This window comes from Ylistrum balloti, unplaced genomic scaffold (genome assembly GCF_031769215.1).
Source record: "Ylistrum balloti isolate Yb309-2 unplaced genomic scaffold, AGI_CSIRO_Ybal_v1 Utg370416, whole genome shotgun sequence".
NCBI classification, from domain to species: Eukaryota; Metazoa; Mollusca; class Bivalvia; order Pectinida; family Pectinidae; genus Ylistrum; species Ylistrum balloti.
In genome coordinates this window covers 588,709-604,701 of record NW_026782282.1, presented here as the reverse complement: position 1 = coordinate 604,701, position 15,993 = coordinate 588,709, and the positions used below count along the sequence as shown (strand labels likewise).

The window sequence follows — 15,993 nt, the reverse complement described above, 5'->3', positions numbered from 1 at the left end:
TGAAAATATATATCAAATAGTATAATATTTATTACGCCTTACTTTGAAGTTACTTAAGGTAATTGCCAACAAAACTATTTGTTTTTCATTTTTTTTCGACAACATTTTCTGCGTCGGCAAGCACTTGTCAGAATGTAAACAATATGGCGTCTGTCCGAACAGTGGATTTCACACAAGCGAATTGTATGTATATTCTCTTATAGTTGCGATATTCACTTACTTCAACGTCGGCGTTACATGTCGTATTTCAAATAACTATCATAAATACATCTTTGACATAAAAAGATAACAAGGCTCAACCATTTGTAGTTCTACATTTTTTATGACATACATGTATTCTGAGGGTGCAAATATGAAAGCATCAAAATGTCAGTTTATCCTCCAAGTCCAACACAGCAGTTTGTCAGTTGACATTGACTGGTTCACAGTACTGTAAAGTCTGCAGATTACTCTTTTGATTTCGGCATACTGTTTCTTCCACGTTAATTATGGATAACTGATCAATCATTGATGATCATCAGCTGATGGGTAAAGATAACAAATGTTACCAGCATTTTTTTTTCTGTTACAATGATGCAGGTTTTGTCTTAGGAAGCTTAGTGTCAAATTTGCTCTCCTGGTCATGTTCATTATATGCTTATTCCATTTAAGGTCTTCTGAAATTAAGAGGCCAAGATAAAGATTGTGTTGTACTTGTTGGAGAAAGTGTCTGTTCAAAGTATATAAGTTTTGAAATTGGTTCTCAATGCTGTGTATCTAGCACTTTTTGACACTAAATTTCATTCTTCAGCCCCAATTTCCAGGTTTTTTTGGGTCATTTTAAAGGGTCACATGGTCTGGAATTTTTTTTGTAAATTCCTTTAAAGTTGACAGTCAGCTGTAAATAACTGAACTGATGACTTAACCGAGCCTGGTTGGTTATTGATATGACACAGGAATAGGTAATGTCCCTTGTCAGACTCCAGAGTATATGGTAACTTCTTTGGAGTGTTCCCCTTTCAAGACGACACACATTTTCATATTTGTTAAGAATGTGGTCAGCCAAGAGTGAATGGGTTCCATGAATCTGTATTGGTTAATTTGTACAGCAGTTTGTTTTGAGGTACTGTATCAAATGTTTTTGAAAGGTCTAATATGCTTACATGCCTTAATGATGTTAAGAAGGTGTTTCTTTTGAGATATAGTAATATATGCATGCATATTATATGGTCTAGGATCTCACATGGCACAGATGTTAAGGAGTTAGGTCTGTAGTGTTCTGCAGAGTGTTTATCTCCCATTTTGAAGATGCATGATATATTTCAATTGAGCAAGTCTTATGATAACTTGCCTTTATCTATTTTGATATGTTTTGATGTTAGTCAGGGAGCTAGTTGTTCTGCACATTCTTTGAGTATTTTATTTGGTATTTTATCCAACCAGCAGCTTTTGGTATGTTTTTTTTTTCCCTTTAAAGAGCCAGACCAATTCCTCGACCGATATTATTTTATATAAAAAAAAAATTCATGATTTTCTATTTTTCATGGGTAGTAAAAGTTCGGACTAACCCTCTGATACTGTAATTTTAAAGTAAATCGCTACCAATCTAATGTAATAAATAGTTTTAAAAAAGAATTCGAAATGACTCAGTGCTAATTCATAATCATGCGGGAAGTCCTGCCCTCTGATGCATGCGCAAAGAACTAAATAAATCTGCCATCATCCAACATGGCAGAAAGGTTGCAAGCGGGGAAGAAAACGTGTTTTGACAGACTCAGAGGCGAAAAGAAGGAAGATTGCACGAGACCGTGACATATCAAAGGCAAAGATTTATATTGGCGAGCATACGGAAAGATGGAATGCAATTAATCATAGTTTTTCTTGTAATCTGCACATTTTTGTGTCATATCTAAGCATTGAAAGATGTGATCAATACATAAGTTAGATGATTTCCATAAAGGATATATAGAGTATTGATTGCATTTATCGGTAAAATCTCTTTACAAGCGATGTCACATAGATGTGCTACTCACCTCTTCCTCCATTTTTGTTTTGGTTCTGACCGTGTCTGAACGTATCACATGACTTTTCCTCATCAATATTCATATCCTGGTGTTGATTAATGAGACTAATTCTGGCACCGATATCTCTGGTACCCATTCAATTTCAAGTTCGAAACTTTACACAAGTCTTTATTTATATATTATCTATTAGTATACAACATTTCCAGTCAATAAAATATAAAAAATATCTATAACGGAGTGGGTCTGGCTCTTTAATAGATTTATGACCCTGTCCACATTGATGACTAGATTTGGGATGTCATGTTTGATTTCTTTTTCATTGATATATTGTCTGTGTTGTTATTGCTAAATATAGACATTAATTGTTTGATCAATATTTCTGTTTTGCCTTTAATATTGTTGATGAGTATGCCTTTCTCTTGTAATGGAGCTACACCAATATTGTCTTGTTTTTTTTAACATATTTCCAGAAGATTTAGTGATAATAGTTTTTCAGTCCCTCTGATAAAGTGTTGTTGATGTATGTCCACTTCACTGACTGGATTTTGCATTTACTTTCTTTTTGATGTTGGTGATAATTTTTCCATTTGATGTTTTTAACTTGTCTGTAGAGCGATGCCTTCTGTTGTAGTATTTTTTCACTCTGCCATGTACTGTGCAAATGTGGCTAATCTACAATAGAACAGGCAGAAACATATTCTAGGGAATTGCTCTGGCAAGAATCAAACCAGGATCTCCAGCGTGATAATCCATGAACTGACCAAGAGATGCAGAAATAAGTTCCTTTTATATACAATACATATCTTTTCTGCACCCTCAGAATACATGCATGTTTCAGTAGATTTAGAACTCTGTACAGTACACCTTACACCGAAAATACATTTAGCAGAGAGGAGAAACTGTTGCAAAAACAATCTAATGACATTACTACAGATCAGCCCCAAACCAACCAGATTTGCATAGTGTTTCTTTATAGTCTTCAAAGAACAGGTGTAAGCTAAGCCTAGCTATGATCAGGTGTTTTGTTTGGAACCAATCAAATGGTGAAATGCAAACGTTTGATTTTTTTATGCCACACATTCCAAAGATACATAGATGATAAGTATGTATAGTGCAAGACATGTGGTTCATATATATTTTTGTGATGGAAGAAAAGCCAAAATTCATGACACTTTGTTGAAATGAAATTCCAACAAATTATTTGTGGTCGAGCATCAGCTGGTAACGGACAGTCATTCACACCAGTATAATCATTATAAGATCTAATGTTTATGCCCAGGACCCCAACGGAAATAAGCTTATATTGTTAAGCTTTTTGGGCTATCCTTGGATAGATTTGTTTAACATATATATCAGCTGTCTTTATTGTGATTTTATGTTCCGGTGTTGCATTTTTTTATTTATGTCAATTTTTCACCTTATGTACTATGTAACATGTATTTTATTTATCATGCTTTGTATACATTTGTGCAGATCTTTCCTGAATAAATTTATTATTATTATCTACAGTCAGAGTGCACTAATGTATCAATATTATGAGTCACTTAACCCATATACATGGTTTGAATGATACCTAGACACAAAAAACAAAAAAGTCTTTGAAGTCAACACTATGTAGTCTCTGACTCAAAGTAATGAACAGAGCTAATTACAGGACAATGACATATAATTTGGCATTAATCTACCAAAACTACAACAGATGTGGGTGGGCTTATTACTGAATGAATATGGCTTTATTGAAAATGCCATTGTATGTAATTGACAGTCCGGGTAAATGTAAATATTTACAACTTTCTAGGAGTTAGAAAACTAGTAAATATTTGACAGTATTCTATTGATATGTATTTTTAGGTGCTGAGAAAGGACTGCCAGAACATTTAACAAACTACTCAGTGAAAGGATTTCACAACAGGAATTCTTCTCTTTTTCCGACTACTCATAAAAACAGACTTTTCACACATAAGACAGAAGCCCTCCATCAAGATAAAGGTACTGGGAACTTGATAGGAGATTGTTTGTGTGCTGGAAAACCTCCAACATCTGTAAGCAAATCAAAGATTTTAAACAGGGCACAAAGTGCAACAGGACGATTGGAAAAGAATGCTCAATATTTCAGAAATGGTGCTGATGTTAATGTTGTCAAAGACACTGAAAGGAAAACAGTGAACAGACCATACAGTGCAGTCGTGAATGGATCAGTGAATCACAGTGATGCCGCAGTTCATGGATCAGTGAACCTCGCTGTAAATGGGTCATTGAATCATAGTGGTCATGAAAGAACTACACCAAGATGTTCATCATCTGTTTTACATAAAAATACAACAAAAAAGAGAATTCCATCTGCCAAAAGGACAAATAGTGCGAGAAGTAGATATTCTAGTCAGCAATATAAATATAGTAATGATTCATCAGTTTTAAACATTCATAAAGGTTTAGGAAACCTAGAAATCAATAACAATGAAGAAATTGCTGCTGATGCTTGCGAAATGGCAATGGTTCCTATCAATGGAAGGCAGATGCCTGTTGTTGATATCGGCGGTGACGCACCCGTTCCTGTGTATAACTACCAGCAACCTGTGAATTCTAAACATGTAGAAAATGAACCAAAATTAAAACCATTCCATACACCCTGTACAAATAAAATGGCTGAGAAAAGTGTATTGAATGATGTTTTTTCTACCGATACAAATGTAACTAAGGAGCTTAGTGATGAAAAAGACAAAGAAAAAGAAGGTCGTTTAAAACCATCAGTGTTTGGCTTAGAGAAAAAGAGACAGATATTTGGTAGCTCTGCTGATGAGTCTGACAGTCCAAGTACTACAGAGAATTTTCCTTATAAGTTATCAACAGAACCACAAGGCATGCTCCAGATTACAGATGGATCAGAGGACAGGAAAAGGTAAAAGATCTCAGGAGACGATGACTTAAATAATATTTCCTCATACACAGAATTATGTATAGTAATTACTTTCAATGCTCTATTTGTATCAAAAATTGAAAATTTAGATACATCTGTTTGTAAATTAAATGCAAGACAAAAATCATCAAATTATTTTTATGAGATCAAGTTGATTAATGCCATTGTTCTTTAAAACAGCTACCTTTCTAGTCTTCAGAAGACCATAATCAGTACATTTTGTATGTGATGATTTAACTAACATGATTAAGTATAACATATATTGATTTGATGGTTTTATAACACAGGCCTATACCAGAAGATTTGGAGCCACTAAGGCCCTGGCTAATGGAAGATGTAATGGAAGAGCTTATCGGTGTAGATCCAAAGAAATGTCTGGTGTTCTTGCCATCCTTGATAGGACAGGATCTGACAGACATCCCAGAGGTTCCCCCTCCTCAGAGCATGGAAGAAGAGTTACCATATAAGGAAAAAATCCTTCCTCCGGAGGTATTGTTCTCAAGCTGTTCACAAATTCAGCATTTTTAACTTACCTTTATATTGTATTTATTTTAAAAGTTCATTAGTAAGAAAAAAGTATAATGCTTCACTTTACCATGGCCATGGTGAAGTGAACCCTCTTGCCCCACCCAAAATTTCCCCAACCCCAGACATTATTTTTGCTATTTATGTGTTAATATGAATGAATCTGGGTGATTAGAAAAAAAAATTGATGATAAAAAGTTCATTAGTAAGAAAATGCTGTAGTGCTTCTCTTTACCATGGCTATGTTAGAGGTCATCTGCCTGACTGTGTGGGTTTTCCCAAGTTACTCCGGTTTCCTCCCACAGTTAGACCCCTTACATGCTAACCAGTACATCTGGGCCAATAAGAGTGATTAGTATAATTTGAAATAACTTGTTTTACAATTGTTGTACAATAAAAAAGTTTATATTTAAATCTGGATTTCATAGGGAATAATACATTAGTAGACAATATACATGGAAATTAAATATGGTTGTATATGAATATATATTTAAATACAAATATCATACAAGCAGGAGACAATAGAGATATCTGTCAATGCAGGGTTATGATATAAAATACATATATTCTTTTTTTATGCTTGTTAAGTAGCGTCCAACTAGTTTAATGTTGATTAAATTTTTGTTTGTTTTACATTTCAGACACCAAAGAAATATGAACACCCTTCATTTGTAAGTATAGATATAATCAAGAAGCATATTTTACAAATATCTAAATTCAAAGCAATTTAGAAATATTTTCTTTTCGTACTTTTCATATTTTGTCAACCCCAGGGGACCTGCAAGTCCATTTCATAAAGGGAAGTAATTCACAGCCTGTAAGTGATGAAACAGTAAAGATGACACAACCCTATCTCTTGTTTACACATGGTGCTTATTTAACAGAGCCTGTCGATTGGCTTCTCCAGTGTTTTGACAAAACTAAAATATCAAAAGCAGCCTGTTATATTTCTTGATATTGTAGATAAACGTCAACACAGTCTTTACTGATTAAATGATAAATAAAAGTCGCCAATTTTTCACAATCAGTGTAGATTTATAGTAAATATTTGGTAAAATTTAGTCCAGTATTTTTTACTCCCTTTTTAAAATGTTTCCAAGATTTTGCAAATTTGAACTTTAGTGATTTATTTCTCGGTTTATCCTTCACATATCCGATACCAATACATATCCAATATATATGTTTTGGTAAATGTTATCCTGCCTGTACCAGTTATATACCCATTGTCTGTTATGTCAACAAACTTTACGGTTACCACATTGTAAGAAAGGGTGCAGTTTATATTCATGTGCATCTTATATGTGGATCAAATGGAAAAAAAAAAATTGCTTAAAACTAGCCGTGCCGCTTATACTCAGGTGCGGAAATACGGACCTATACATGTAATAGCAATCAATTGCAACATGAATCTTGTCATAATGACCTGTTATGTTATGTTATGTTATGTTATGTGTTATGTTATGTTATGTGTTATGTGTTATGTGTTGTGTTATGTTATGTAATGTTATGTTGTGTTATGTTATGTGTTATATTGTGTTATGTGTTGTGTTATGTGTTGTGTTATGTTATGTTATGTTATGTTATGTGTTATGTTGTGTTATGTTATGTTATGTGTTATGTTATGTGTTATGTTATGTTATGTTATGTGTTATGTGTTATGTTATGTTATGTGTTATGTTATGTGTTATGTTATGTTATGTTATGTTATGTTATGTTATGTTATGTTATGTGTTATGTGTTATGTTATGTTATGTTATGTTATGTTATGTTATGTTATGTTATGTTATGTGTTATGTTATGTTATGTGTTATGTTATGTTATGTAATGTTATGTGTTATGTTATGTTATGATATGTTATGTGTTATGTTATGTGTTATGTTATGTTATGTTATGTTATGTTATGTTATGTTATGTTATGTGTTATGTGTTATGTTATGTTATGTTATGTTATGTTATGTTATGTTATGTTATGTAACAGACTATTAAAACCCACTGACTGCTATTGTTTATGTTATGTTATGTAACAGACTATTAAAACCCACTGACTGCTATTGTTTAATTGAAATTCAAGAAAGAAAGATCACTTTTAATCAATTTATGTTTGATTTTTAAAAAAATGTCCATCCTGTTATCAGACTTATAGTAATCAGAGGTCAACACAACATGTCTGCCCCATTTTATTAAATACAGTCAGCAATTAACTCATATCTGATAATACCCCAACCCAGTAAAAATACTAGCAACTGTTACCAAGGTATTTTATCATTCTCCACCCGTAAGCCAAGTCAATACACTTAACTTTGAGTTTTCCTTGCCCCTTCTTCCCCTGCCCCTCCCCCAGTCCCCCACCCCCCAACCCCAACCCCTTTGGGCTTATTACAGATAAGCTGAATAATACCAACTCATGTTTTGGTTGTATATATAACATATTCTTAGCTGTCAATAAGTGTATATTATTTGTAGCATGTTTTGTGTATGGTATCTGGTTATATGTAATGTCACTACATTTGTTTAACCATCCAAACATCAGTGCTTGATCACTGATATGTATGTAACATACATTGTATCATTCAGTTTGTATGTCACATACATTAATATGTAAATTAACATGTATTGTCCCTTGTATGCAAATTTACAGTCAAACCTCTTTATCAGCACTACAAACATAAAACTTTATCAAAATACAATGATTTGTTGTTTTCATTACACAGTAAATTGATTAAGAATTTTACAATATTCTAACTAGCTGTGAGATATTTCAAGATTTATCATCAAGGTGAAAGTTTTAAGACTTCTGTGTAAGATTTGACTGTTAAATGGTTGGTGGTTTTGGTATTTTGTAGAATAAAAAGCCTTTAGTTGAGGACTGGGTTTGTGAACACAGCAAAAGTCACAGTCGTATTTATGGAGAAGATGGCAGTATATTGCACGAGTATGTATTCTCACTTAAATTAATCAAAATTTATTTCAACAATGATATCTTTAAATTTCAGGCATATGTGGAACCAAATACCATAATGTGACACTCATTTTCAGAAGGACATCAAATAAAATATGGATTTTAAGTTTGTAACAGTGGAATAATCTAAAGGATTTTAAGTTTGTAACAGTGGAATAATCCTAAGGAGTTTAAGTTTGTAACAGTGGAATAATCCTAAGGAGTTTAAGTTTGTAACAGTGGAATAATTTATAGGATTTTAAGTTTGTAACAGTGGAATAATCTAAAGGATTTTAAGTTTGTAACAGTGGAATAATTTATAGGATTTAAGTTTGTAACAGTGGAATAATCCTAAGGAGTTTAAGTTTGTAACAGTGGAATAATCCTAAGGAGTTTAAGTTTGTAACAGTGGAATAATCCTAAGGAGTTTAAGTTTGTAACAGTGGAATAATTTATAGGATTTTAAGTTTGTAACATTGGAATAATTTAAAGGATTTTAAGTTTGTAACAGTGGAATAATCTAAAGGACCACAATTTTGGAACTTTTTCCTCGATATGGAAAACTTTTAATTCATAATTTTCTTGATGATCTACCTTAGATATTAATTTCAGCTGATGAGAATGAGGTTCTAGTGACAGTTATTTATACCAAAGTCTACAATAAATATTGGATTTAACCCTGGTGTAGTAAAAATAAGATATGATAGTAATGTACATATTTTATATGAGCATACAGAAAAGTCTGAGATATGTGTCAAAGTTTAGCACTTACAAAAGAAGAGTCATTCGATCAATATCTTATTTATCTGTAATAAATCTTTATGTTTTGGCTTAGAGTTAAATCTGCTTTTTAAAACAGAAATGCTGTCTGTTTACAGTGTAGGTACATGAAAAATATATATAGTGACAATGTCACAAATAATATATTTGGTGATGTCGCCTGTAAATGTAACATATAGAGATCAACATTGTACCATTATTGTTGTCAGATATCTGTATTTGACTTGTCGAGTTTCCTTGGGTCAAATTTCATACAGTGTTTTCTTACCAAAACATATTCGCTTTGGATTGTTATAGGTGGGAAAGTTTAAGGTCAAGGCTACTGTTACTATAAATAGAAAATTTGTTTTTCTGCTTTTGCTCATATGGACAACACTTCCATTTTATTTAGAGAACATAAATTTTTGATAATTTGTTCTCTACAATTTGCGAACCAATTTGATTCACTTTATCAATATCCAAATAAATGAAAGATTCATGAATTACGGTATGAAGAGGAATACTTTCTGTGGAAAGTTTGAAAACTTACCAGGAACTCACAAGAAGCAGATGAATATTTTTACCACAACTTTTTTTCTGTTATTTTCTTATCTTGAATGCATAGATCCTTCAAACATACATTGTATAGAAATGCAATTATTTTCTCTGTTTCAGCAAGTCTTTAAATTCGATTTTTATTTATTTTCATAGCTGTAGTATATAAAACATTATATCATTTTGACATTTGTTCATTTTTATCCAGAAAAAAAACTCGAAGGTTTGTAGTAGCACCTGTGATGGTCTAGAAGCACTTAAGTCTATAGTGGTATATGTAGCATGGAAACTGTCTGTGTGGGCTATATTAGAGATCATTTTCTCGGCACCATCAACACACTGTCGTACTTTTCTGTCTTCTTATATACATTATGTTTTTTCATTACATTTATAGCAAGATGCATGTGCTAATGAAAGCTAGAGATACATTTTCACTATTGTTTTCAGATTTATTCAATTTTATTTCTAGGTCATTCTGGTATTTGTCTGTCTGTCTGTCTTTCTGTATGTCTGTCTGTCTGTCTGTCTGTATGTCTGCCTTTCAGTCAGTTGGTCGGTCTGTTGGTCAGTCGGTCAGTCTGCAGTTCCTTACAGAAGATTTTAACTAAATTTCTTATATTCCTCCCAATATTTCTGTATCAAGCCCTCTAAAGACGGGAATATTTTGAGAACTTGAAAATTTCTTCTTTCAACAAGCAATTGGTCATAAGTCGTGGTATTTGTATATTAGCATGTACAAAGGAATAGAATTTCAAGTTTGCAGAAATTGACTTAGTGGTGGAAGCATTTGGTCTCTGTCATATATAAGGTCTTTATAGTCAGATGACTGTAAAGGCCAATGGACCTCTTGTTAAACATTATTTAATTGATTTTCGTGGGAAATAATTCAAACATTGTTAGATGTTTATTAGTATAAGATGACAATTTTATGGTATAATTGATATTGATCCTGGTTGACCCCAGGGGCTGATGATGAGGCTAAAATGGGGTCAAAATTACTCAAATTTCAAAAATCTTCTAGATACCCAGATTCATGGTAGGATAAATTCTTCGTGGATGGATGAATTTATCTCTTGTAACTCCAACATGGTTAGAAGCATTATTATGGAGTGGCACATTTTACATGTACAATGTAGTTTGATTATCTTACCTTGTTAACAAGATTATTTCTAAGACAAAAGCATTGTCACTGAGGTGACAGTAAAGGCCATCTTGTTGTTTTCTTTTTGTTTTCCTTCTGATTTCTTCTGGTTTCTATCACAGAGATTTCCAACAAAAGCTATGAACTGCAAATGCCATTAATTGTTTAAAACAGTTACCATTGTTACCAAGTATTTTATACTTGAATGTCAAAGGTCAAGGCCAATTGGATGTGTGATGCTGTCATAAACTGCACTCGAAGCTGCCAGTTAAAGAGCTTGCTATTTTTCATACGTGTATTTTTTTCCAGTTCTGCATGACTTATATTTCAGCATGCATGTCGTTTAATGCATGTGCTATATTTAGACAGATCCATGGCACCTCAGTTGTTAGAACAGAGGACTTTATAACTTCAAGTGAAGATATCTGAGGTGTATGGTTCAATTCCTACCCAGGGCAGTTTTTAGATCATGGACTGTCCTATGCAGTTGTGGTTGTGTCCTTGTTCTAGACACATTCCTCTGATTGCTCTTAATTGCATGTGATGGCCCTTCTGCATGATATTCAATGTGGTAGCCGCCTCTACAATGCTACAATCAGATTCTGTCTCAAGTAACTCTGGTTGTAAACAAACAAATAAAGCTTTCTTTGGTTTAAAAGGAAGTGAATAGAATTTGATGTACTCTGTAGGTATAGGTGTTTTACTAGTCCTTATAGGACAGATCGTCGTTTATTAGATCTAAATTCTGTGTTATTCCTTTTATTTTGTGCGATCCACCATTATCACTAGTGGTGGTTATAGATTTTAGAACTATAGTGTCTGGTAATGGTTGTTTTACATTAACATTGCACTTTTTGTGTTTTTATATCGATTTCATGCCTAATGCTGAGAAAAATAAACAAAAAACTCAGATTTTTCTTTGTAGGTTTCATATTTTATTATGATTCCGTGAGTAAAAAGCACCATGTGGACGAAAGTTTTTAGAAAGAATTTTTTTTATCTCTTCTTTTGTACAATGAAAAGAAATCTCAGTCTTCATAATTTTTTGGAAGGATTGAATTTTAGTGTGTTTATGAAATAAATGTAACTATTATGGGATGTTGGATTTATATCAGTACTCTAACATGACCATGATTAAATACATATTGACACATGTGTACCGACAGTTGAAAAATAGACATGCCAAAATATTGCTCACAGCAAAAGCTCAAAACAAAAACAACACATTTAGTGTATATTTCAATATCAGTTTGCTTCTTATCTGAATAAAAAAGAGAATATAAGTCATAACTCATCTCAAACTTGAGGGAGGGGTATGAGTTTATTTTGTATAGAATTTTTTTTATCAGTAAATTTTTACTTCAGGCGTTAGCACCATCTTAACCTAATATCTATGTACCATAATTGATCTTTTCCATCATAATCAATTTTCCGTTGTAGACGTTTTCAAGGAAAGAGGACATCTGGTATTATAAGGAGGGAGATCAAAGAACTGGAAGAATTGCTGAAAGGTGACAGTATTTCTTTACACTGGGCTTACTTAGAAATTGATGAAAATTTAATTTACTCTGATAAAGGAATGATAGGTACATTTTGATTCTGTATATCAATGCAGTTGAACCTTAAATCTCACACTTGGTGGGACCTTGGGAAATTTTTGAGACAACCAAGCATTCAGTTTAAGTGAGTGCTAATGTTTTGTGTAAAGTTAGGCTGGGATCAACAAAACGCTTTGCATTAAACTTGGTCTTCGAGTTTCAAGTGTTTGAGATAAAGAGGCTCCAGTGTATATGTCTCATTGATTGTAAAAGTGACATCAAGACAGTGAAAACTTTGCTCTAGATTTTTATGATATTTAGAAAATTGAGCAATGGCAAATATTTGTTACACACCGTGTACTTGTGAAATAAAAAATTAATTAAAAAAAAAAAAAATCAAAGAATGAAATTGGCTTTTTGCACTCAATAACACTATGCCTTGTACAAAGAATGCAGATATTCCAGTTTTTCAAGTACCTTGATCTCACCAGCTATGTCTTTGACACATTTACAGGTATTGGGACACTGGAAACCGACTGTTCAATAGTAAAGTACCAAGCAGAGATTGACAAATATAGACTTACACACGCACAAACAATGGCTCTGATTCCTGAAAGGTGAGTGTATTCTGATTCTTCAATCAGAAATCATTTCAAGCTCTGCATCATCTACTCTTTTTACCCTTTCAAATTTCCAGGCCACTTGCCAATCCTTCCATTTCGGAATAAAGACTCCTGGTACTGTATTTGACCATCAGTTAGAAATGTATTGGTAAATCTTTGTTATTATTCATATATAAATGTTTTTATTTTGGCGTATTAAAAAGTCAGCGCAACAGAAATTTTGGACCAATTAGTGCCATAAAAAATGAATTTGTACTTTCACACTTTTTCTTACAGTTTTTTACAACATACAAAGAGTGCAATCAGTAAAATATGTTTAATGCAAAAAGTGGTAAAGTGAAACTTAGCTAGAACATGTACGTTTACAGTTATTTACAAAATCAAGTTCGTTATCAAAAAAAGTATGTCCTTGGTAATGGTTTAAAAATTGATCCTTTTGAAATAAAAAAATATCGGTATATACCATCTTTTAGCTGCAAAGTCTTTGGTTGTTTGAAATCATGATCAGCCAGTATGCAGATTGATGCTAATTCAATTCCTGACCTAAACAGGATTTAAATTGGTCCTTCTCGGTGAAAGTGTTGTCTATGGCACATAAAGTGTTGTAAATTTTTCTTTTGTGTGAAATTAGATGAGCGGTACACTCATATATATTAAATACCATTAGAATGGTGTCTCGAAAAAAAACACCAACAAACAAAGAAACAAAAAATTATATCGTTTTTAGGCAGTGTGTAGCATACCACTGATCATTTCAGTAGATCTGTTGTGATTTAAGTCCATGCAGGTGTATGCAAGTAAGCTTTCTATGGTAGAATACAGCTCAGAAACGTCACTCGGTGTTTTTATGAATTTTAATGCTTTGTTTTCACTACGTTTTGATTTATTTTCCCGTTCCTAGTGGTCATAATTCTTTCTTACATGTTTCAGATTGTTAAAATCTCCAAGACATACAGATACAGTAAGTACATTTCACTGTAACTAATCTACAATCAGCCCGGAGGTCAACATATTCATTTATAACTTCTGATCCAAGGGTGGTGGGCTTATTACAGGACAATACAATAGTAATTATATAATTATAATTGCTGGATAAATGGAGTTCTGAAATTCTGATAAAACTTTATAATAATAAATAAAAGAAAATTGAAGAATAAAAAAAGATTTGTGATTCACATTTGATTCACTGGTCTACTTTTAGTTCGGAATTCAAGAATTTTGCCGACAGCATGATGACATAATGCATGAGATCAGAGAGCAGCATAAACTCTGTCTGGAGGAGCTCGCAACACTGGAAGTGGACGCGGGAATCGAGAGTGAAAGGAAATATTTCAAACATCAAGTTCATCTGCCTCGTTCAGATGAGAGTGTTGTAAGTGATGATACTTAAACATCATATGTACAGCAAAAAATTAAAAAAAAACAATTTTCAAATTTAAATTTGAAACTGGTCAATAAAGTTGTTTTTAATTTATAATTTGCTCAATTGTTACTTATTACTGGCCAAAACAATTTTTATTCTGTTAATGCATAAAATAGTTTACATGTTTTTTTTTGTTTTTTTTTAGTGGTATAATGAACTGATTTTTGATTGTACAACATTACAAGACATTTCAATTCTTATTCTGCTTTACCAAGTAAGGCAGTAAACATAATCATTGTTTTTTCTGTGCATCAAGGTTCAGTAACTTTTAGAATGTATCGCATGTTTGCCGACTGTAAATGTGAAAAAGACACAAGAACTTGAAGCTTTTGCACACTGAAGTGCTCTGATCAAAATAATTTTTGCAAGAAACAATGGTGTTAAAATCTATAACTGGCTAGGTTGAATTGACAACTTATAAAACATAAATAAAAAGTTTTATATGAAATTAATCTCCTAAGGAATATCTATGCCGGAAACAAATTTTTCAGACAAATTTAATTTCACATTTTTTTAATGTTACATATATTTTCATTTAAACAGTAAGTATTGCATATATTGTACACATTGCCAAAGTAATTTGCTAGTCATAAGGTTTAAACTTTCAGTAGATGTTTGTCCTATATTCTTAAGTAGATATCTTGAAAAAAATCATTTATTTTGCTTGTTTTTATGTTTTTCTAAATCTTTTTTTATCTCTTTTTATATCTTTTTAGGTTACAAGTAGGTAGTTAACATGCTTCTTCCTCAAATATTTCTCTACGCAAACCAATTGCATTTTTTTTTTTTTTTTGTAAAACAGAGTTAATTTCTCTTGGGTACAGGTTTTAATTGTTACGTCATAAATTTGCACAAGAAAATTGCTTTGATTTCTCAGGAAATTGCTCTCACAAAAAAATGACATAGCAGTCAATACCTGCTTACAGAAGCAGATAACTCTGTATTAATTATAGATGGAATACAAGCTACCAGAATAATCTTGAAACATTACAATGTTATTTCCTCCTGTGAAAATGAAATTATGACAGTCTTATGAAACATCAGAATTATGAATACTTAACACATTTACTATTTACACTATAGACATTTATTTTGCCAAATATAACTTCTTATCGGGTTGAAATTAGATAAGGAAACTTATAAAACCAAACTGTTGCCTTTGGCCTCAGACAACTGTTAAGTCCTCTGGTTCAACATAACACATGTTGACCTCAAACCCAGTCAATAAATGTGTAGTGTTTCCTCAGACTGTATCATTACATTTCGATAGATGCTCTTTCATCATAGGAATAACGAGTATTTGTAGGTAAAAGTTGAAAAGTTTTTTGTTTTCTTCTGTTAGACACATTTCCACTGTTACACTTTTTTGAAACTTCAATTTCATTTGTAATGCAGTGTACTTAATTATACTTGATCTAGAAACTTGTATGGATCATTCAAATTTTAACTCTTTTTGATAACCTGCATATCTTTGCTCTTTGATTTCCATATTTGTTTTTCTTCATATTTTCAAGTGTAGGCCAGTATAATGTATGGCTGCATCATATTTTATAAACTTTTCCTTAAGACAA

General features: G+C 32.4%; 1 protein-coding gene across 1 annotated transcript; it reads left to right on the top strand.

Moving 5' to 3' along the window:
- Positions 1–143: 143 nt before the first annotated feature.
- On the top strand, positions 144–14,503 carry LOC132554558 (uncharacterized). The gene is made up of 10 exons (XM_060218883.1): positions 144–183; positions 3,855–4,902; positions 5,208–5,409; positions 6,087–6,116; positions 8,289–8,377; positions 9,906–9,920; positions 12,279–12,349; positions 12,891–12,993; positions 13,930–13,960; positions 14,201–14,503. Exons 1-10 carry the CDS (start codon positions 144–146, stop codon positions 14,387–14,389), a joined length of 1,818 nt encoding a protein of 605 aa, XP_060074866.1. The 3' UTR covers positions 14,390–14,503.
- The last annotated feature ends 1,490 nt before the right edge of the window (positions 14,504–15,993 follow it).

What these genes read in the sequence shown, in the direction of transcription:
- LOC132554558 (XM_060218883.1), top strand. Translation starts at nt 144, where the DNA reads ATGGCGTCTGTCCGAACAGTGGATTTCACACAAGCGAATT. An exon ending in AATATGAACACCCTTCATTT is followed by an intron (nt 6,117 to 8,288) that starts GTAAGTATAGAT and finishes GGTATTTTGTAG; the next exon opens with AATAAAAAGCCTTTAGTTGA. An exon ending in ATGGCTCTGATTCCTGAAAG is followed by an intron (nt 12,994 to 13,929) that starts GTGAGTGTATTC and finishes TACATGTTTCAG; the next exon opens with ATTGTTAAAATCTCCAAGAC.